The sequence below is a fragment of the Zootoca vivipara genome, chromosome 6, assembly GCF_965207765.1.
Source record: "Zootoca vivipara chromosome 6, rZooViv2.hap1.1, whole genome shotgun sequence".
Taxonomy (NCBI): Eukaryota; Metazoa; Chordata; class Lepidosauria; order Squamata; family Lacertidae; genus Zootoca; species Zootoca vivipara.
The window spans coordinates 22697189-22719263 of NC_142589.1; the positions used below are offsets into that span (position 1 = coordinate 22697189).

Sequence of the window (22075 nt, forward strand, 5' to 3'; positions counted from 1 at the left end):
TGCATAAAAAAAAGCGGTTATTAGGCCCGCATTGCTAATGTTGGTAGCTAGTTATTTAGAGGCATAAAGCAGCAGCAGAAGAAGAAGATTCAGGGGCAGCAAAAAGAAAGCCCTTCTTCACACAGCACACAGTTAAACTGCAGAACTCCCTCCCTCAGGAGGCAGGGTTGGCCACCAATTCGGATTGCTTTAAAAGAGGATGGGACAAATTCGTGGAGGAGGCAGCTACCAATGGCTGCTAGCCATGAGGGCTACCGGTATGTTGTGTCTCCACAGTCAGAAAAGGTGATGCTTCTGAATACCAGATGTTAGATGGGAGAGGGCTCTTGTGCTCAAACCCTGCTTGCAGATTTCCCACTGAGACATCTGATTGGTTGCTGCACTGAATGTCATAGAATCATAGAGTTGGAAGAGACCACAAGGGCCAAGTCCAGTCCAACCCCCTGCCAAGCAAGAAACACCATCAAAGCATTCCTGACATATGGCTGTCAAGCCTTTGCTTAAAAACCTCCAAAGAAGGAGACTCCACCACACTCCTTGGCAGCAAATTCCACTGCCGAACAGCTCTTACTGTCAGGAAGTTCTTCCTAATGTTTAGGTGGAGTCTTCTCTCTTGTAGTTTGAATCCATTGCTAAATAGGCCAGTGGCCTGATCCGGCGGGTTCTGCTTCTGTTCTTGTGTTTTGTTCCTATTCCTAGCTCAGCCACCTCGGGGGTGTCATGGAGACAAGTGTCGCTTCAGCCTGGTTGTGTGTTTCCCACTGAATCTTGAATAAACCCAAGAGCCAGCCTCTGGTGAAAGGCTGCTGAGCACTTTGGGTGCGCCTTGCTCGAATATCTTTCTGGAGAGTTTGCTGTTGCTTCTTTTTCTCCCTCTGCATCCTAAACCGGGACCCCTGCTTCACCCCTCCACGGTTAATATCCTACAAGCTGCATGATTATCCAGGACACCCCTGAGGTGGCTGAACTGGAAAGATCCCTGTTCTGCAGTTTCCAGCTTGCAGGGAGTGGGATCCTCGACTCCCTCCTAACTCAGCCTGCTTTCCAAGTGTGCGGAGGCAAAGCAGTGGAGAAAACGACAAAAATAGCCTTAAATCCCCATCCCGGCTCAATGACAAGAGAATAATAAAAAGATTATAGGTAATTTCTCCTTATGAATTATAGAGGGCAGCTTAGATTCGGCAGTGGCACTCTGCAACGTTCCTCTCCCGGCTAGCGCAGCCCTCGTTCAAATGGAGACGGGTGGTGACCTTTGTTTGGGGCCAACATCTATCCCCTGGGAAAGCACCCCGGGGGGGGGGAGAGGTCCCACGCAAAATGCAAGAGCACCCACAGCTTCTCCTGCCCTAGATGAGCATGCAGCCCAGATCTATTGCAGAGGAGGGGGTGGGGGAACAGCTGGGATAAATTGACTTCTGTTTTGAAGATAAGCGCCGGCAATAATGGATTTCAGACTTCACTGCTGCAGTATAAATTGTTTTGCCACTTCACTTTGGGTGGGGAGGAAAGTGCGCAGGCACCGGGGAAAGTCGGGCAAGGCGAGGGCCCTCCCCCTCTGAAATATGCGGCTGGCCGTCCCCACGAAGGTGCATGACAAAATTGTATATGGCCAGCTCTTTCCTCCCTCATTTAATGATACGGTTCGCTTTTTCTCTTTCTGCAGGAGATAAAGGAAGCAAAGAAACATGTCTTGGGCCCCGGCTGTGCTCAGGAGGGGATGCAGTTCCCGGATCACAGAAAGTTTCACAATCCCCTTACCCAAACCTGCCTGTAAGGGGGAAAATCAGAGTCCCAGAGTTGGATCGTAACCAATAGGGTCATCTAGTCCAACCCCCTGCAATGCAGGAATCTCAACTAAAGCACCCATGACAGATGGCCATCCAACCTCTGCTTGAAAACCTCCAAGGAAGGAGAGTCCACAACCTCCCAAGGGAGACTGTTCCCCCATCAAACAGCTTTTACTGTCAGAAAGTTCTTCCTGGTGTTTCCTCGGAATTTCCTTTCTTGTATTATGAATCCATTGGTTGGGGTCCTCCGCTCTGGAGCAGGAAAAAGCATGCTTGGTACATCTTCCTTGTGACAGCCCTGTAGATATTTGAAGATGGCTATCATATCTCCTCTCAGTCTCCTCTTTTCCAGGCTAAACATACCCAGCTCCTTCAACTGTTCTTCATAAGGCTTGGTTTCCAGACCCGTGATCATCCTCCTCTGCACATGTTCCAGCTTGTCAATATCCTTCTTAAACTGTGGCGCCCAGAACTGGACACAGTATTCCAGGTGGGGTCTGACCAAGCAAAATATCGATTTTTTTACGAATGCGGAACTTACGATGCCTTTAAAACAAAACAAAACAAAAACCTGTTTTGTTATAACTAGAAAGATAGGGATCTTGGGAAGGAAATATCTCAGAGACCGAATTGGGATCCAGTGTCAAGAAACCACAAGGGGAATCCTCAGCGGTGGGGATAAATCCAAGTACCTGTCGGGGGGGGGGACACTCTGCAGGCCACATTATGAGATGCCCTATGCCTCAAAAAGGGGGCGCGGGTGGCGCTGTGGTCTAAACCGCTGAGCCTCTTGGGCTTGCCGATCAGAAGGTTGGCAGTTCGAATCCCCACGATGGGGTGAGCTCCTGTTAATCGGTCCCAGCTCCTGCCAACCTAACAGTTCGAAAGCACACCAGTGCAAGTAGATAAATAGGTACCGCTCTGGTGGCAAGGTAAACGGTGTTTCCGTGCACTGCTCTGGCTTCAGTGTTCCGTTGCGCCAGAAGTGGCTTAGTCATGCTGGCTACATGACCCGGACAAACTGTCTGCGGACAAACGCCGGCTCCCTTGGCCTGTAAAGTGAGATGAGCTTTACCAGAGTAAACCCCAGAGTCGTCCGCCACTGGACTTAACTGTCAGGGATCCTTTCCCTTTACCTTTTGATGCCTCAAAAAGTGCCGAAGCAAGGATGCCCTGGAGACACAGGTATGGAGATAGAAGCCCAGGCTGGAGGTAGAAGAGAAGGAAGAGACTTTCCCCTGTGGAATCCCTTTATGAGGATTTGTGCATGGAAAACAGATGTGGAAGGGGGCAGGAACGGTGCCGATCTCCTTTCAAAAACGCCAGGTTTTGGAACGTGCCTACCTGGGCGTACGTCCCCCTGAAACTTACTACTGTGCTTCTGTAGGGTCAGGCTGTTGGCCCAGCCCTGCCAACCCCGCCCCCCTTCTTCAGAACTCTGCAATTTCCCCGAACATTTAAATTATAGAACAGACAGATTTTTAAGTAATCTTCCCGAGGAAGGGCAGCCAATCTAATTAATTAGATCTCGCAATGCAATATATACCAGAGGCAGAAATTTACATGAAAATTACCTTTCCAAATATAGGACTGTAGGTACGTCGATGTACGCCAAGCAATTAAGGAAGGGAGACAAAACGGGTGCTGCCTCAGCATGCACAACTAACGAGAAAGGTGCTTGTAAAAATGCACAGTGGTAATGAGGAGGACCTTTCACCATTGGCAGAGAAAGGAGATGGGGGGGCTGGAAATGAGGAATGGTAGGGTCAAGCCTGAAGGGGAGCGGAGGATGTTATGAGCTACAGTACATAATTGTGGTGGCTGCAAGCAGTTGTTTACACAGCCACGTCCCTTTCAATGCTTGTTGGCTCAGGGTTTCTGTTGCCGGGAGGTAACAACTCTTCTCTACTCAACCTTTGTTCTGTGAACTGCCCAGAGACCTCCGGGTATAGGGCGGTATATAAAATCAATTAATAATAATAATAATAATAATAATAATAATTGTTGTGACGTGGGGTTCGTAATTTCAGCTCTCTTGACATAATACGCTGGAGACAGTTCTCTAGTAACACTTCTTTATTAAAGCAAACAAGACTAAGCTCTGAGGAGAGGAAAACCACATTTATAGGGACCGGGGGACTAGCTAGAAATGGATACAATATCAGACAATCACAGTGCTGCCTTTTGGAGGAAACCAGTAAGACAGAGGATCCAAATACAGCAGCTTAAATGAACCAATAGTAGCTGTACCTTCTGGAACCAAAAGGCAGTTACTTTACCCTAATGCAAATACAGACAATAGTAATACAGATATAAAATCCTTTGACTCAATACACAACAATAATAATGATAAAAGGGCAGTGAAAGGTTTGCAAGTACACATGATACTTAAAAGCACATTTGAAACACATTCCCTCCCCGCTCAAAGAATTCTGGGCTCTGTCGTTTACCTCTAACAGCTTGCTGGATCAGGCCAATTTTTATTTATTTTTTATTTGCAAAATCTCAAAAATAAATGAAGTTTCGGAGCTATTTTTAAGGAAATGTGCCAAAATCTAGACTTCCAACATCGATTGTCATATGTCTAGATTTCCCCGGATGTTTCAGCAATTTCTGCCCAGACACCGCTTCCGACTGCAGTATTCCGGTTACATCTGAGAAATTCCGGACGTATGGCAACCTTACAATAGCCCATCTAGTCTGGTACCCTGTCCTCATAGTAGCCACCCAGGTGCCTCTTCTGGAAAGTCAGCAAGCAGGACCAGAGCAGGAGAGCAAACTCCCCTTCGTGTCGCTTCCAGCGACTGATACTCAGAAGCACGGCTGCCTCCAGCCCTGGAAGCAAAGCACAGCCATCTTGGCCACTGATCGCCTTCTCTTTGTCCAATCCTCTTTTAAAGCCACCACTGCCCCCTGTGGGAGTGAGTTCCATAGTTTAACTATGCACTGCGTGAGGAAGTACTTTATTTCTTCCGTTTTGAATCTTCCAATGTTCAGCTTCGTTGGGTGTCCACGTCGAGTTCTGGTGTTATGAGAGAAGGAGGAAAAAACAATAATTCTCCAGTCATTTTCTCCAAGCCCTGGATAATTTCATGAACTTCTCTCGTGTCTTCTTTTACTCACCTTTTCTCTAAGCTAAAAAGTCCTAGTTGATGCAACCTTTCCACGCAGGTGAGTCTGTCTATCCCATAATTCTCTGAGGGCGGGGGAATGTGCTTCAAAGGTGCAGTGTGTATAGAGGTAGCAATGGGGAAACTGTGGCCCTCCAGATGTTGCTGGGCTCCAGCTCCCATCAGCTCCAGCCAATGTGGGCAATGGCCAGAGATGAATGGAGTTCCAGACCAATTGGAGGACTGCTATGTTCTGTTGCCTTGCTCTAGGAATCTAGGCACATGTAACATGCTATCAATTTGCACTGGCTTCCTAGCAGCTTCATGCCTCCTGGGAATTCTGGGAACAGTAGACATTTGAAACTGATTAGCAGCAACAAACAGACAACACGGTAATGTTAGCAAAACAATGAAAAGGTAAACCACCGTGAAGTGCAAATATTTAAAAATATATGCACCAACAACCTTCACATATACAAGGAGTTTCAAAAATGTGTACAAAATCTGATGCTCGAAGTCTTAAAAGTCCAGTATAAAGTGCAATAATCAAGTCCGATAGTAAAGTGCTATGATGTATCATGCATTCTTATCTCTTCCCATGCGTTCTTATCTCATCCGACGGGTGGCCAGCTTCTTCCCCGTTTCACAGGAATGGTTTCCCCAGGGGCCGGACTCTTTCAAAGGTTCATGTGCAAAAGCTTAACAAGACTACCGAAGCTCACAATTCTCAAAGAATGATGAGTGCTTAGTTTGTGGTGGTCTCTTCCACCAGGTGGGCAGGAGCTTAGCTGACTTTAACAGGAGACTAGGCTGCTACCAGATTGGTGATCTCTTGCAAATGATATTCAAGCATGAGGCAATAAATCCAGGTTTTGCAATTAGAACAGATTTGCCGCTCTTGCCCAACAAACCTGCTTCCAAAATAAATAATAATAATAATAATAATAATAATAATAATAATAATACCGAGAGGACAAAAAAACCCCACACCCATGGGCTTTTGCAGTAAGGAAAGTAACAGGGAAATGAAGTGAAAAATACGGGATAGCAATCACTTGAAGCAAAGTTAAGAACATAATACAAGCCTGCTGGATTACACCAATGGCCCATTGAGTCCAGCATCCTGTTCCCACCATGTGGCTGTGACTTCTAGCAACTGATATTCAGAAACATGGCTGCCTCTAACCCTGGAAGCAAAGCACAGCCATCCTGGCTAGTAGCTGCTGATAGCCTTCTCCTCCAAGAATTTGTCCAATCCTCTTTTAAAGCCATCACAATGGCCTCTTCCGGGAAGTCTGCGAGCAGGGCATGTGCACAACAGCACTCTCCTCTGTTGTGATTCCCAGCCAGCAGTATTCAGAGGATGCCTCTGACCCATGGAGGCAGAAGACAGCAATTGTCGCTAAGAGCCTGATAGTTCTTTTATTCCTTTTCGGCTTCTCTGCAGTCTGCTTTTCCTACTTCAGCACACCTTTGAATCCCGTCATCCAAAGCTCCTACTGCCGCCCAAGCTACTTTCCTGCTAGTAATGTATTTAAATAATTTTAGGTGGCATGGAGCTAAGGAGTTCATTAGCAGAAGCTTGTGGGTTTCTGCTTGTGTAACAGGGTTTCCCCTCCCTCTCCTCCTCCCTGCAACACAACCCTTGTTGTATAACCTTTGCACAAACCAATCAGAATAAAAGTTGCCTGAAAGTGTCCAACAGTGGGGATGGCAAGCCAAAAGACTTCCCTGAGCCATGGGAGTTTACAATGCCCAACACTGAGGGACAACAGCCAGACTTGCTTGCAGGCATCCTGGACTCTACCCACTCCTGGTAACAGGATTGATGCTTGGTAGATGGGCTCCCTTTAGTCTGATCCTGGTCCATCACATATCTTCTTCCGACGGGATCTTCAAAAGATCTATATCACGGATCTCAACAAAATTCAGGACTCTTTACAGCAAGCCATAACAGTGAAATTGATATAAACCTGGTCAGTTTGCAGTGTAGATATACCCTAAAACACTATAACCACCTTTTGAAATGTATACGATATTCAGCATTTAAAAGGATGGCAAAGAGACGGATTTATGCTGCCACCCCCCCCCCACTTAGACATGTGAAGTGGCGATTGTAGAAGGTGTAAATTATTAGGGATGTGTATAGAACAGGCACGGGTAGTTTCAAGGGATTTATCAATACGGATCAAAGTGTGCGGGTTTCTTGAGTATGTTACAACATTGTGCACACCAGACTATCCTCTCCCCAACACAGGGCTGCATCTTACCACCAAAGTGGAAAGGAACCTGATTATAATTACAATTATTATTACCGAATATTTAAATCTTTTAAATCATGAATATTATTATTCACATTAATTAACTGCTACAGAAGAGATCCCCGGTTACTGACTGGGCTGTATCACTGATGCTTCATTTTCCATAGCCGATTAATGTATTTTGTTAGAATGTTTTCCCAAACTGCTTAATACTATACTTAACACCCTCCCTGCAGTTTGAGTCTGAGGGAGGTGGGGCTACAAATATCCCCGCCCACCAGAGGGCGGTACGTCGCTTTCCAATAAAAGCCATAGAGCAATAGGGGCGATGCGCATGCGCGCCGAGATCCACGCGGGGGTCTCTTCAAAAGCTCTCTCAGGAGCCGCTGATTCCCCCCCCCCCCCGTTTCCCTCTTCTGCGCACATGCGGTCCTCCTCGTCGCCCGACCTTGTGCCCTCCCGCCGCTGTCTTGCGTTTTCCCCCTTTCCATTCCCTGCCACCTTTTTCTAAAGGCGTGTCTGCAGGGGGCGCTGCAGCCAAGAGGACTCCTTAGCTTTCCTCTTTCCTAGAGCGGGCAGGATGGCGGGCGGGCGGCTGCAGCCGCCACGTCAGCGCATGCGCGAGTGCGGGTGAGAGGTCGGCAAGATGGCGGCGGCCTCGTCAGTGGATGAGGCGCCGGACAACGAGGACTATTACTCGCTGCTGAACGTGCGGCGGGAGGTGAGGCGCCGGCGGTGGGGGCGGTGGTGTCGGTGACGGAGGCGGCCGGCCTTCACAAGCCGCTCGGGGGGGGGGGAGGAGAGGCCTGGGTAGGAGAGGCGGAGCCGGCGAATCACTGAGGGGAGAAGCGGGGGAGGGGCGGGACACAGAATGGGCACCTGCGAAGGACGCAGGACAGGCCCAGCAGCAGGAGCGCCAGGCTAGGGCGGCTTAGGGCCGGCCACATTGTAGCCCATCGTCTTGTTCCCGCAGTGGGCAACCAGGTGCCTCAGTGGGAAACCTGCCAGCAGGACCTGAATGCAACAGGAGCAACTCTCCCCTCTCCTGTGGCTTCCAGCAACTGGTATTCAGAAGCATTGCAGCTCCACAAAGGCAGAGCATAGCCATCGTGGCTAGTAGCCAGTGACAGCCCTCTCCTCCATGCATTTGTCGGATCCTCTGTGAAATCCATCCAAGTTGGCCATTATCCCCTCCTGCGGGAGGCAGCTCCATAGTAAAACTATGCACTGCATAAAGAAGTCATTTATTGTATCTGTCGCGCATCTTCTTCCCACATTCAGCTTCATTGGAAGTTCTCGTGTTCTAGTGTCATGAGAGAGGAGGGAAAACTTTTATCTACTTTCTCCAAAATTTTATAAATGTCTCCTCTTACTTGCCTTTTCTCTAAGCTGAAGTTTCCCAACCACTGCAAGCTTTCCTCATAAGAGAGACAAAAATGCAATTTCTACATTTGGTTGCTATTAAAATTTATTTTTAAAAACAACAGCAAGGAGAGGTTGTTAATATGAGTTATGAATTCAAACAGTGTGCATTGTATTGTATTAACATAGTTGTTCAAAGCAGCTTCAGCAGCATTCTCGGCACTTGTGATTCCCATAAAGTGGTATTAAGAAGTATTACTGCTTCTGACCATGAAGGCTGAGCATAGTCATTGTGCCTAGTAGCCATTGATAGCCTTAGCCTCCATCAGTTTCTCAGTCATGAAGTCACTATGTGACCCAAGACAAGCCATGCTTGTCCACAGTCACCTCACTGCAACATGGGAATAATCACACCAGCCTATTTTACAAAGCTGCTGTGTGGATTTATAGGGGAAAATGTATGGCAAGGACTCTGAATGCTCCAAAATCACACAATGGCCCATGTAGTCTAGCATCCTGTTCTCACCAATGGCAACCAGATGAATGTGAGAAGCCCATAAGCAGGACCTGAGCACAAGAAAACTCTTTCTGCCTGTGGTTTCCAGCAATTGGTACTCAGAAGCATTACTGCCTCCAACAGTGGAGGTAGAACATAACCGTCAGGGTTAGTAACTCATACCATACCATGCCTATAGCAAGGTCACAAGCAAGACCTGAGTACAATGAGAGCACTCTCCTTTGTAATTCCCAGCATGCTACATCCAACCATAGAGGCAGAGTAGAACCATCCTGTCTAATATCCAATTTCCACCCCTTGGTTCTAGTCCTGGCCTCTAAAGGTAACAGTAAGCAAGCCTGCTCCATCTGCTGTATGATAGATATGCGAAGCACTGTCATGTCTCATCTTCTGTTCTCCAGTCTTTAAACTTCCTCATAGGATTTGTTTCCCTGACATCCCTCCACCTGGCAGTCACTTCCTCCACTTTGTTAAGTCCTTCTTAAAATGGATCAGGCCCATTGAGTCCAGCATCCTGTTCTCACAGTGACCAACCAGATTCCCCAATGGGAAGCCATCAAGCAGGACTCCAGCACAAGAGCATTCTCACCTCCTGTGGTTTTCAGCCTTCCATCTGAGAAGGCAAAGTATAGACATCATGGCTAGTAGCCATTGATAGTCTTCTCCTCAATGAATTTGTCCAATCCTCTTTTAAAGCCATCCAAATTGGTGGCCATCACTTTCTCCTCTGAAAGCCAATTGCATACTTTAACTATGTGCTGCATGAAGAAGTACTTTATTTTATCTTTCCCGAATCTTCCAGCAGTCAGCTTCAATGGCTATTCATGAGTTCTAGTGTTATGAGAGAGGAATAGTTTATTTTTCTCTCTGTTCTTTTACACCTCTATCATGTTCCCTCTTACTCACATTTTTTCACCAGACCAAATGTTCCAAATGTCTCCACCTTTGTGATGGAGTTACTGCAGCTCCTTCATTTGGTTACCCTATTTGCCATTTTCATTGTGTTCCACGCTATGACTTTAGATCTGTTAATTATCACATGTGCTTGCTGGTGTTAAGATTTGTATTTATTTACGGTAAATAGAAATGATCCAATAGCCAGGGATTTCCCATTTCTAACTCACCCAATAGAGAATATGAGGGTGAGGTGGAGATCAACCAGGCAGGAAATTACAAGGCAAACAGCCTGAGATAACAAGAAAAATACCGTAAGAGGAATGGGGTAACAGGAACTGCTGCCACTGAAGGCATCCCAGGTAACACTAGGAATCTCTGCTTCCCACTGGGGAATGGGACTTCATTTGGGCAATTCAGAAATACTTCTCCAGTTGAAATACGTGTGAACATGTCTAGGATTTCTTGCTAATTTTAAGCATTCCCCACCTTAGCACAAACATTCATTATATCACTGCAGAGGCTTCAACACCTTTAGTTTGTCATCAACAGCATTGAGGGATGGTTCATATTCTGGGGATTTAAATTAAGGGCTCGTTATAGCTGAGCCATAAACAGCTGAAAAGCTTCATAGAGGTTTGTAAAACTAGTAAAAATCTTACAGAGAATTTCCTTCAAAGAGAAGGAAATATGCCTGTCCATCCCCTCCCTCTCCTCCCTACACAGTGGGGAGGCAACTTCATGTCATTTGCATTTTCACCACAATAAAGATTATAATGGCAGCCATCTTGACTTTGAGAAATATTCCCCAAAGACCACTGCATTCTTTTGGAAAGAAGAAAGAAGTGATGAAAAGCCCAAGCTTGTGGCTCCCTTTCATCATTGCCCCTTTGTTATTGAGAACATAAATGGGAACCTCATCTCTCAGAACCCAGTCTATGTGTCAGCTTGCTTCTCTGGGAAAGCTATAAGGGTCAGCTTCTACAGAGCTCTGGAAAGTTTACATTGCCATGAATGCACTACCTTGGAAAGAGGATAGAATGTAGAAATGCATGGGCCAGACAGAAATGGCCTGAGGTTGGGTTCGCTGGATGCAATAAAACCATGGTCTTTCAGCCATCCAGATATTATCACAGGCAGTGTTCCAGAAAACCATAGGAGAAGGTAATAAACATTTTATGAACTGAGCAGTTCAAGCAAACTGTCTAAACGGCCACTTTCAATGAATTTCCTTTGACCATCTGCTGCATGCTCAAGCCCCAGCAAGCCTCTACAGCAACCATTTCCTACACTGGCTCTTGTACAAGGGATGCTTTTGTTTCCTTCATATTTTATGGCAACTCCTCACAATTTGAAGAGTACAGTGCTGGTGTGACCTTGGGCTGCTAGGTCGTACGACCATACGTGTTCAGTGCCACCACCTCTATTCAGTCTCACTAGGAAAATTGGAGGAATACTTCAGCACCCATACACTGTGGTTTATAGCATACTTTGCCTTTGGGTTTGGCATGAGCCTAGCTATATTGTCCCAGAATATCTCTGTGATTTCTGTTGTTGTGCATAACTTACATTATTTTATTTTTAGTACTTTGTGTGCTTCCATATTCTCTGCCATGAGACTGCTACCAGAGTAAAAGGTTTGCAGGATTTACATAGAATGGGGACAAGAGAGAGATGGATGTTGGCATCTCCCTCCTAAGCTATCAGCATTTCCTTGTGGACGGGGCCTTTAACGCTGTAGAGGGACAGTGCTGGTAGGGCAATGTACCATGCCAGTGTGGTGTCCTTTAGTAGCTGCTTGTATCCATCCCTCAGTATCATTTATGAGATTTTGCCAGGTGAGGAAATGGTCAAGAAACAACAGGTGCTTATGCTGAGCACATGGAAGTTGGAGTGGGGAAAGGGGTTGGTTGGAGACTCCAGTGCCACAGACCAGATTGACTCCCTGGTGCTATGGAAGCAGAAATGAAATGAAAACAATCACAGAGTTGAGTGTGTAAGACGGCTGTTAGGCTGCTTTCCTCTTTTTTTTTTTGTAAGATTGCTTTCTTCTCTCTCAAGCTATTTTGATAGTAGCGTACCCATCTAATATGGGTTGATTCTAAAGTTGTACCCAGATTGCAAGAAAAATTGCAGCCATAGCACTTTAAAGACTGACACAATGTGATGCTGTGGTTCATAGGTCAAATCCAACTTAATCATGTTTTTGATAAAAATGCACTAGATTAGAAGCTTGTTTTAAAGGAGAACTTAATGTTGTTGGAATCTCTGGCAATGGTTTTGTTCTTGTGCCATTATTATTCCATGGTGCCTATTAGCTACCAGTTCTTTTCTTGGGTATATATTGATAGGTTTCAGTGGCAGTAGGAAAAACTCCCTCCTCCCTGCCTAAACTTTGGCAATTGTTTTTTTGTTTTGTTTTTATGCTTAACTTGCATTGAGACTAAAACAGTGCATGGCAAGGGTGCTGCCTATTACATACATTTCTTAAACTGCTTTCTACTTTGCTTTCACAACAGCAGTCATTATTAGGGCTAGTTACAGGTAGGTAGCCATGTTGGTCTGATGTAGTCAAAACAAAATAAAAAAAAAATTCCTTCCAGCAGCACCTTAGAGACCAACTAAGTTTGTCATTGGTATGAGCTTTCATGTGCATGCACACTTCTTCAGATACACTGAAACAGAAGTCACCAGATGCTTATATATAGTGAGAAGGTGGGGAGGGCTGTCATGCAAGTTAAGTGAGGCCATAAGACTCTGTCCTAGGCATTGTTCTGTTGAACATTTTTTTATAAACAGCTTGGCTGAAGGAGCAGAGAATGCTTATCATATTTGCAAGTGACACAAAAACAGGAGGAATAGATAACGCTGCAGGAGACAAAATCAAGATTCAAAATTATCTTGGCAGGCTGGAACACTTGTGCAGAAACCAGCAAGATGAAACTCAACAGAGATAAATGTCAAGTCCTGCAACTAGGTGCAAAGTATCAAAGGCAAAGGTACAGAATAGGGGGACTTGGCTTTGCAGTGGTATACGTGAAAAGCATCTTAATGTCTTTAGTTGATCACAAGCTGAACATGAATCAGCAGTGAAGCATGGCTGCTGAAATAGCTAATGCATCCTTAAGCTGTGATAACAGAAGCAGAGTGTCCAGATCATGAAAAATAATAGTTCAGCTCTGTTTTGCACTTGACAAAGTAGAGGATGTCAGAAGGAGGGTGAACTGGATGCTGATGGGTTTGGATGAAAGAGCTTTGGGAAGAGAAGATGAAGGGCAGGGAGAGGTGATAGTGGTCTTCACGACTTGTTCTCCATTGCTTCAGGCGACAGGGCTAGCGCTTCCTTGAACTTTACTTGCTCATTAACTGGTGAATAGCTTGGTATACAAACAAAAGGTGATTTTTATGAACGAATCTTTCTGATACACTTTAGAAGGACTATACTGTACCCTAAAAGGCCAGTTTAAAAACCTTTATATAAATACCAAGAAAAAATGCCAGTTCCCAGAATGCTATCTGTGTTCCTGATGATTTATAGGCAAAACGTTTTGTCAATGTGATGTTTCGTATAGTTGTTAATTTTGTTTCCATTTAGAACACAAGAAAAACAAACCACATTTATTAAATGGAAAAGGCAGTGGTGGTGGTGGTGGTAGCGAAGCGGGGAGGACTCATTTCCATGATTCCCAGGTGATTTGCCAACAGAGATGAAAACGTGAAATATATGTGAACTGAGAAATGGGACTTGTCATTGTCCTTTCAAAATGTAAGAGTATTATGACAGATCATTTAATTGGGTAGCTCATAAATCAAGGCCGAACCAAGGTACAACTTCCAGGCGATTCCAGCTCAGAAGGATGACTTTGGGGAAGGGATTTAAGAAGGTAATTGCTTCTCTTTCCCTGAAAGCCTTAAAAAGAAAACAGTCCACATTCCAAGTGATCATTTTGTTAATCTGTAGCATTTTTGCAAACCAGTTATTCGACATCAGCCTCTCAAGTAACTTCTGGGGTCTTAATAAGCCTCAGTTTAGGAGCCATCATGCTCTTTTGTAGTCTAAGGAATGTAGTGGGCGCAGGTGTTGCTTTAATCAGTGGGAGAAATTATTGTGTCTCACTGGTCAGCTACTGCCCACCCAGCATTCAAAACTCCCATTGTTCTAGGTGCAGTTTGCGATGGAATTTCAATAGCGCGAGCAGTTTCTGAGCTCTGGGTGCAATACTGCGCCTAAGATTTCAGATTAAAACTGCAGAGTGGAGTTCCAGCTACTCTTTGAAGACTGGAGAAGAGACCCTCTTAAGAATATTAGGGGGGTGGGCAGGGGAAGGACTAGATAGGCCATGTAAAAAATGAGCATAATATTTTAGCTGCAGTTCATTCATTTTCAGCTTTGTATTCTTGTTAGAGACCAACCAAGGGACCCAGGTGGTGCTGTGGTTAAACCACTGAGCCTAGGGCTTGCTGATCAGAAGGTCGGCGGTTCGAATCCCTGTGACGGGGTGAGCTCCCGTTGCTCGGTCCCAGCTCCTGCCAACCTAGCAGTTCGAAAGCACGTCAAAATGCAAGTAGATAAATAGGAACCGCTACAGCGGGAAGGTAAACGGCGTTTCCATGTGCTGCTCTGGTTTGCCAGAAGCGGCTTTGTCATGCTGGCCACATGACCTAGAAGCTATACGCCGGCTCCCTCGGCCAATAATGCGAGATGAGCGCGCAACCCCAGAGTCGGTCATGACTGGACCTAATGGTCAGGGGTCCCTTTACCTTTATTCTTGTTATAAAAAAGTGCGCCAAGAGATTCTGTTGTTACGCCCATGACCTAGGTTTAAGGTACCATTTAGCTCCTAGCTTTCATATCTCGGTTTCTAACACTTTTCTAACATCTAACACTTCTAACATCTTAAGCCAGGCAGCCTCCAGTCAATAAGGTGCTGACCCACCACTGTCTGCCTGCATCAATGGGTGCTTAGAGCTCAGAGTATCACTTGGTGAGTGGATCAAACCACTGCACCAGACAACAAACAAAAGAAACTCCCCTTACACCTAGGAAGCTGGAACATCATGGCCATGTGTCCTGGCTTGCCCACTGGTCTGCTGCAAGTCAGTGACTCATGGAAGATGACCATCATTGACTGTGAGCTGAAAACACTCAACAATGACATTGTCACTCTACAGGAGCCCAGACTCATGTTTAATGGCAGAGAAGAAACACACCTTCTGGCAAGGAGGCCTCAGAAGAACCACAAATTCAAGCTACAGTGGTATCTCGGTTTAAGTACACAATTGGTTCCGGAAGTCTGTACTTAACCTGAAGCGTACTTAACCTGAAGCGAACTTTCTCATTGAAAGTAGTGGATTAATCCGTTCCAGACGGTCCGCTGAGTACTTAACCTGAAGTGTACTTAGCCTGAAGCCAACTTTCCCATTGAAAGTAATGGAGAGTGGATTAATCCGTTCCAGACGGTTCCGCGGAGTACTTAAACTGAAAGTAGTCAAACCGAAGCGTACTTAAACCGAGGTATGACTGTATAAGCATTGCTGTGAGAAACTCACTTTTGTCTATGATAGAATTGCCGACTGAGGACTTCCTCTCTGTCTCTCAACCACCCTGGTCCAGTTAACTTCTCAAGCATTTACACTTCCACTTTATGCTCTGATATACAGATCAAGTTCCAGTTCTATAAGGCACTAGACCAGACATGGCCAAACTCGACCCTCCAGATGTTTTGGGGCTACAATTCCCATCATCCCTGACCACTGGTACTGTTAGCCAGGGATGATGGGAGTTGTTCTCCCAAAACATCAAGAGGGCCAAGTTTGGGCATGCCTGCACTAGACCCAAGCTGCCAGGCGGGTCCCAGCCTGATAACACCTATTTCTGCTGGGAGATTTTAATGCCAGAATCGGAAACGAAGGTCACACATGGGACAACTGCATAGACCACTTTGGTATTGGCAGCATGAATATGAACTGTCAAAGGCTGCTCGAGCTGTGCTCATACCATAGCCTCTGCTTCACAAGCAAATTCTTCTCTACCAAGGCAAAACAGCCAGTGTCCTGGAGACCTCCAAGGTCAGGCCACTGGCACCAGCTGGACTTGATTGTCACCAGGCAATTGACATTGAGCTATGTTGGTGTCACATGGAGCACCAGAGTGTCGACAGTGGCACGGAACACTCCCTGGTGGTGAGAAGATTCTTATTAAGCCGAAGAGGACCTATACAGCATTGCCAGAACAGTCATACCCAAACTTTGTGAGTGCTGCTCTGATTCTGTTGAACAAGCACTACTGAACTACTCTAGAGACAGCATTGACGTAAGGTGAAACCACATCAAAGAGGCAACCTACAACACAGCTATTCCTCTTGGCAAAAGAGAGCAGCAGATCCCTGACTGGCTTGAGGCTGGCATTAAGGACATGGAGCCTGTTATTGCTGCAAAGCACGAGGCTCTTGTGAACTACAGTAGACGCTCAGGTTGTGAACGTGATCCATGCGGGAGGCAACCCGCAGTGCCGTGTCTGCGCACGTGGGGGTTGTGATTCGGCGCTCATGCGCAAAGCGCAATTTAGTGCTTTTGCTCATGCGTGAGTGCCGAAACCTGGAAGTAACCCGTTCTGGTACTTGAGTTCGGTGTGGTGCGCAACCCGAAAACGCGCAACCTGAAGTGTCTGTAACCCGAGGTATGACTACAAGCATGCGCCCTGCGAGAAGATGCTTGCTGCACTGAGAAAGGCAAGGAGCAATGCCCAGTGATTTGCCAGACAGTGTGCCAATGACTGTTGGCTAAAGCTGTGTCAGGGCATTCAACTTGCTGCTGATAGCTAATAAAATGACCTTCAGAGGTGCTTGTTGTGATGTATGACTCCCTCTACAACGGAGTACCTGTGATTTGATTCCCCTCCTGTCCTATAACAGTGTTTCTAAGTAGTATAGCACTTTATTTCCTCTCTTATGATTGCATGATGTGGATGTGCTTGAGATGCCATTGTCGTTGAAGCTGTGTTTGTTCCAGTGCTCTGTTTTGACTATGTCTAAGAATGCAACCATTTTCTCCATAGATCCCACTGTGAGCCACTTAGGTGGCCCAGACTCAGCATAGCCCTGCTTCTTCCTCCCTCAAATCTTGCCCTAGTGGAACAGATAAACTGGCTGATACATATACTTCTAAAAAGTCTTCCTCAACCTGAAGTCAATCAGATGCTTTGGACTACAACTCCCATCAGCCCTAGGTAGCAAGGCCATGCTTATTGAAGTTGTTTTCCAAAAGGTTTGGAAAGGTGCAGGGTGATTGTAAGTTGCAGGGTGATTGTAGTTGCAGCAAGCCGTGCCCAGGTGTCCTTTTCCTGTCCCCTTAAGTGCTTGAGGGACTCTTAGCAGAGCTCTCTGGAGGCTTTCAAAAGCCAGTTCTGCTAGAAAACTAAATTTACTTTGGGGCTGAAATTGAGAAATTCTCCATTGCCTTTGTAGGCCTTTGTCTCCATATTTTGTACCCAGCTTCTTATAGGGCAAATTCAGCTCTTCAGAGCACTGGCTAATCTGAGAATAATAGGTCACTAAACTTTATGGGCCTGGGGAAGAGGAAGAGAAGGACGTCTAAAACCTGTCTCTGGCAATTTGCTAGTATATGGCCATTTAATCTGTAATAGATTTACATGCTGCGAAGATGTAACTGGATGATTGAGATGTGAAATGAATGAGTTTAATCCCCCGAATAGCATGATGGCGTGCCTCTTAATTTTGCCCCAAGTTTAAGTAATAAGAATGTAACTTAAAATATCATTATTAGTGACATGTATCTCATTAGAATTTGAAATGTTGTCAGTATTTTCTGCGGTGGCTGGAGAGGGGTTATCACTCTTGAAATATTGAACCAGTGACCTTAGTGATTCACTTATGATGAAAGGCCCAATCTAACATTTTATTGAACATGATATTTGTGAAAAATGGAACTGCTCATTTCTATTACTTAATCAATAGCACATTAAGCCATTTATCACTAATTTGATTAAGGAAGGTCATTGCCGAGCTCGAAATTCCACTCCCTTCTCATCTACTTTAATTCTAATAACCAAGAGAGTGGAAAGAGACAGCAGTTGCTCAGGAAGGATGACTCCTTCACCAGGCAATGCATTCTCAGTAGCCAGGCAGGTCTGTCCAATTCCTTTGTCATTGAACCAAGTCGTATGAATAAGAAACAGAAGAAATCTCTCAATTCCTGTTTGTCACCAGAAATGACTCAAATCCCACTTTATGTATTAAAAACTGCAGTTTTTTGCTGATGCTCTGTGTTTGTTCTTGAGCGAGAGGATTAGCCTTATATGTGAAGCACCCTGACCTTCTGTTTCCGAGCTAAACAGCTGGGGAAACCTCTGCATTGATCAAAAGGAGCAGGCAGAAGGCCTTTGGAAGTATATTGTTAGAATGCATTTGTGTGTTGAAAAAAGATCTGCCCCCATCTTTGCAAGTTAATCATTCAACCTCGTAAGCCTCTTTTTTGCTCCTGTACCTCCATGTGGGTAATCATGGTGAATTTCAAGGAATTTGGCTTGGTCTTTTGTAACAAATAGGCATTCTTTAGTTCCAGAGTTTGCACCCTTGCCTTCACCTTGAAGCAAATCTGGCTTCTGCTGTGTTCCTCCCATCCCTGTAGCGCAGTGTTTCTCAACCTTTTTTGGCCCACGGCACACTTGTTCCGTGAAAAAAATCACGCGGCACACCACCATTAAAAAAGTTAAAAAATTTAACTCTGTGCCGCCCTATATTGACTATAATTATGACTGTAAGAAACACTTGCCAATTGCTGTGTTGGTTGCAATCTCCTGTAATAAGGCTTCACAAGCCGCTGATTTCTCTGCCAGCACGTGCTCCTCGCCGAAGAGGCCGCTCACTCCCTGACAGAGTGACAGTTTGTATGCTGGCTGGACAAAAGAGGCTCTTCTCTTTGCACCTATGGAGTCCCTGTGTGATTTTTATGCATTACAAAATGCATCGTTTCATTTCCACGTGGCTCCGCTCCTCCCGTCGAACCCGGCTGGGCCGTCCCGAGGTTGCGGTGCATGTTGGGATACTGGGGGTTCTGCTGCTTTTTCCTCTCTGGGGGGTCTGGGCTGAGGTTGCGGCTGCAGAGATGGTGAGTAGGGGAGGGGGAGTGCTCGGCGGCTTTCGATTGGGTGCGGAAGACCATAGACAACTAAGTCAAAGGGACGCTCGAGGAGGAACCATAGAGATAAAAGAGAGAGCGGAGAGTGGTGGTGGTGCGGGCGGGGCAGGCAGGCAGGCGGGTTATGACAGGAATCGCCGCCATCTTGTGAAGGGCGCGCTCAAACGCAGCCATGCTGAGAAGGTTCTCTGCACATAGGTACGGTAGTTCTGCAAATCGCCCTTCTCGTCGCCGCACGTCGCGGCACACCAGCCAGCGTCTCGCAGCACAGTAGTGTGCCGCGGAACAGCGGTTGAGAAACGCTGCTGTAGCGCCTTAGATGTTATTGTTGTTGCAACTCTAATTGAAGTGTCCAATGCAGTGCCTTCACCGAGGAATCAGTGTCACTTTACTTGGCCTTATAATGTAAGCAGCGTTCTTGCAATGATGTGACCGGCTTCTTGCTCTCTTGACCCCTGCCTATCCTGACGAGTGAAAGCGAATCAGGAAGGGTTGACCAGATGGGCCCAGGATTTGGTGATGGCTTATTGACATGGGGGAATGGTGCCACTCCCCTTAAGGAGGTGGTGGGTGGTGCACCCACTTCTGAAGAAACCCACCCTGGATCCTGTGGTTTATAACAATTACTACCCATAATAAATACCCCTTTCTTGGGTAAGGTGGTGGCCTAGCAATGAGTTCCTGGAGGCATTACCGTATTTTTTTGTGTATAAGACGGCCCCATGTATAAGTCGACCCCTTTTTAAAACCCAAAATTAAGAAGTTAAGTTTTTTAGCTCTTTTGGGGAGTAGGAGAGGTCCCTTCTGCCAATCGCTCACCCGCCTGCCCGCCACTGCTGATCACTTGCCACAGCCACTGCCAATCACACACCTCGCTGCAGCCGCCAATTGTCTGCCCGCTCACTGCCACCAACAGCCCACTTGCTGCAGCTGCCAATCACCTGCCCGCCTCACCACAACCTCCAATCGCCTGTCCAATTGCCACAGCCAATTGCCAGCAGGCGTTGCCACAGCCACCAATCAGCTGCCCAATCACCGCTGCCAATCTCCTGCTTGCTGCTGCCATTAATTGCACGTCCTACCTCTGCATTCACTATCCGTGTATAAGATGACACACAATTTTTGCATGATTTTTTTTTATAGCAAAAAGCATTGTCTTATACACGGAAAAATACGGTACTTGAATCCACTTCATTCTGCATTCAGGTGCTGTTTTGGAATTAAATCAGCCTTGGTCACGTGGATGGGTAACCTGTATAGAGAGTAGGACAGGGGGAATGCATTTCTGCTTCTGCTTCTTTGTATCACTCCACGGGTTTTGATACTAGACCAGGGCATCCTCCTGGACTAGCTCTGTGGGATGGGTATCAGGTGACACTGTTTTACACTGGTTCCACTCCTACCTAGAGGGTCTTTTCCAGAGAGTAGCACTGAGAGACTGTGTTTCAGCTCCACAGTCTTCATGCTGTGATGCACTACAAGGTATAATCTTGTCCCCGTGTCCCCAATGCTGTTTTACATTTATATGAAGCCTCTTGGGTGCATCCATTAGGAGTTTTGGAGGTTAATCTTAGTTGCCACAAGCAAGAGACTGTTCACAAGCATGTCTCAAACAGGGCCCTTACCCCTCCAGTGTCCTCTTCTGTGGTACAAGGACCATAAAGGTTATGAGGCCCCTGAACCAGCACAACTTCTGAATCTCCATTGCCACTTGGAACAAAACCTTAAATACGTGCAACTGAAGCAAAGGCACATTTTTCTCCTGTTTACCTTTGCCTTCATTCCTCTCTTATTCAAATTATTATAAAATAATAATAATAATAATAATAATAATAATAATATATCATTGTTAATTATAGCCTGCAAGGTGCATGCAAAATGGCTTGCAAAGATATAAAACCAGCTTTAAATTATAAACTAGAATAAAACAAAAGAACAGCATTATAGTAGCACAATTATTTTAGATTTTATGTTTCCCGGGGCAGAGCCCAGTTGCCTTGTGTTTGTAAAGCCCCATGCATGTTGATGGCACTTTTATCCAGAGTACTGGCTGGCTGAGCTTCTAGGAGGCTGTTGTAAGGAATACTGAGATAATTGTAAGTGCTTTGAATGCTCGAACTGTGCTACATAAATTATGATTATTAATGCCCCAGACTGGTGGTTTCTTGCACCATGCCAAGAGAAGCGGTCCTAGCAAATCACAGCTTCATTATGCTTCCCGATCTGCAGAACAGAACGCGCCGGAGTGCGTCTGATGGGTTCCCGTTTCTGGGCAGATTTTTGAGATGATAGCAGCTTAACTGCATTGATTGTGCTATAATTGGATTTCTTTTCTTCTCGCAGGCCTCTCAGGAAGAGCTGAAAGCCGCGTACCGTAGGCTGTGTATGCTTTACCATCCTGACAAGCACAGGGACCCAGAGCTCAAGAGGCAGGCCGAGCAGCTCTTCAACCTTCTCCATCAGGCTTATGAAGGTCAGTGGATGCTGGAGATTCACAGCCATCCTCGGCTCAGCAGCTGCCAATGGATTTTCTAGCTTGGAATCCAGACAGCGAGTCTTTTTGCTGTTAAAGGCAGTAGCTGGTTTTTGCCATTTTCATATGAGGGAATCAATACCTGGACTATCAGTTTTTGACAAATGAGTCGTTGGAAGGGCTGTAGCTCAGTGGCAGAGCATCTACTACATGTGGAGGGTCTCCGGTTCGGATCCTGGCATCTCCAAGTCGGGCTGGGAGAGAAACCTGCCTGAAACCCCAGAGAGCTGCTGCCAGTCAGTGTAGTGTAGTCCATACTGAGGTAGATGAAGCATTGGCCCAATTAAGTATGTTCCTATGAGTGAACATATATGTGGTTTTGGGGGGGGGGGTGTCCCAAGGATATACACTAACAAGCTAATAAAGATTCTGACCACGGAATCTCATTCTATGAGAAGGGTTTTGAAGGAACCACCTTTTAATGTGAGCAGGCCAATCCTCTTTTCTAGTAG

General features: G+C 45.9%; 1 protein-coding gene across 1 annotated transcript in view; it reads left to right on the plus strand.

The window, feature by feature from the left end:
• Window positions 1–7784: 7784 nt before the first annotated feature.
• The window catches only part of DNAJC11 (DnaJ heat shock protein family (Hsp40) member C11), a 56179-nt gene continuing 41888 nt past the window's right edge, over window positions 7785–22075 (plus strand). The window contains exons 1-2 of the mRNA XM_035120202.3: window positions 7785–7879; window positions 21434–21563. Coding sequence (XP_034976093.2) covers window positions 7805–7879; window positions 21434–21563 — 205 coding nt within the window. The 5' untranslated portion in view covers window positions 7785–7804. The remainder of the gene's footprint in view (window positions 7880–21433; window positions 21564–22075) is intronic.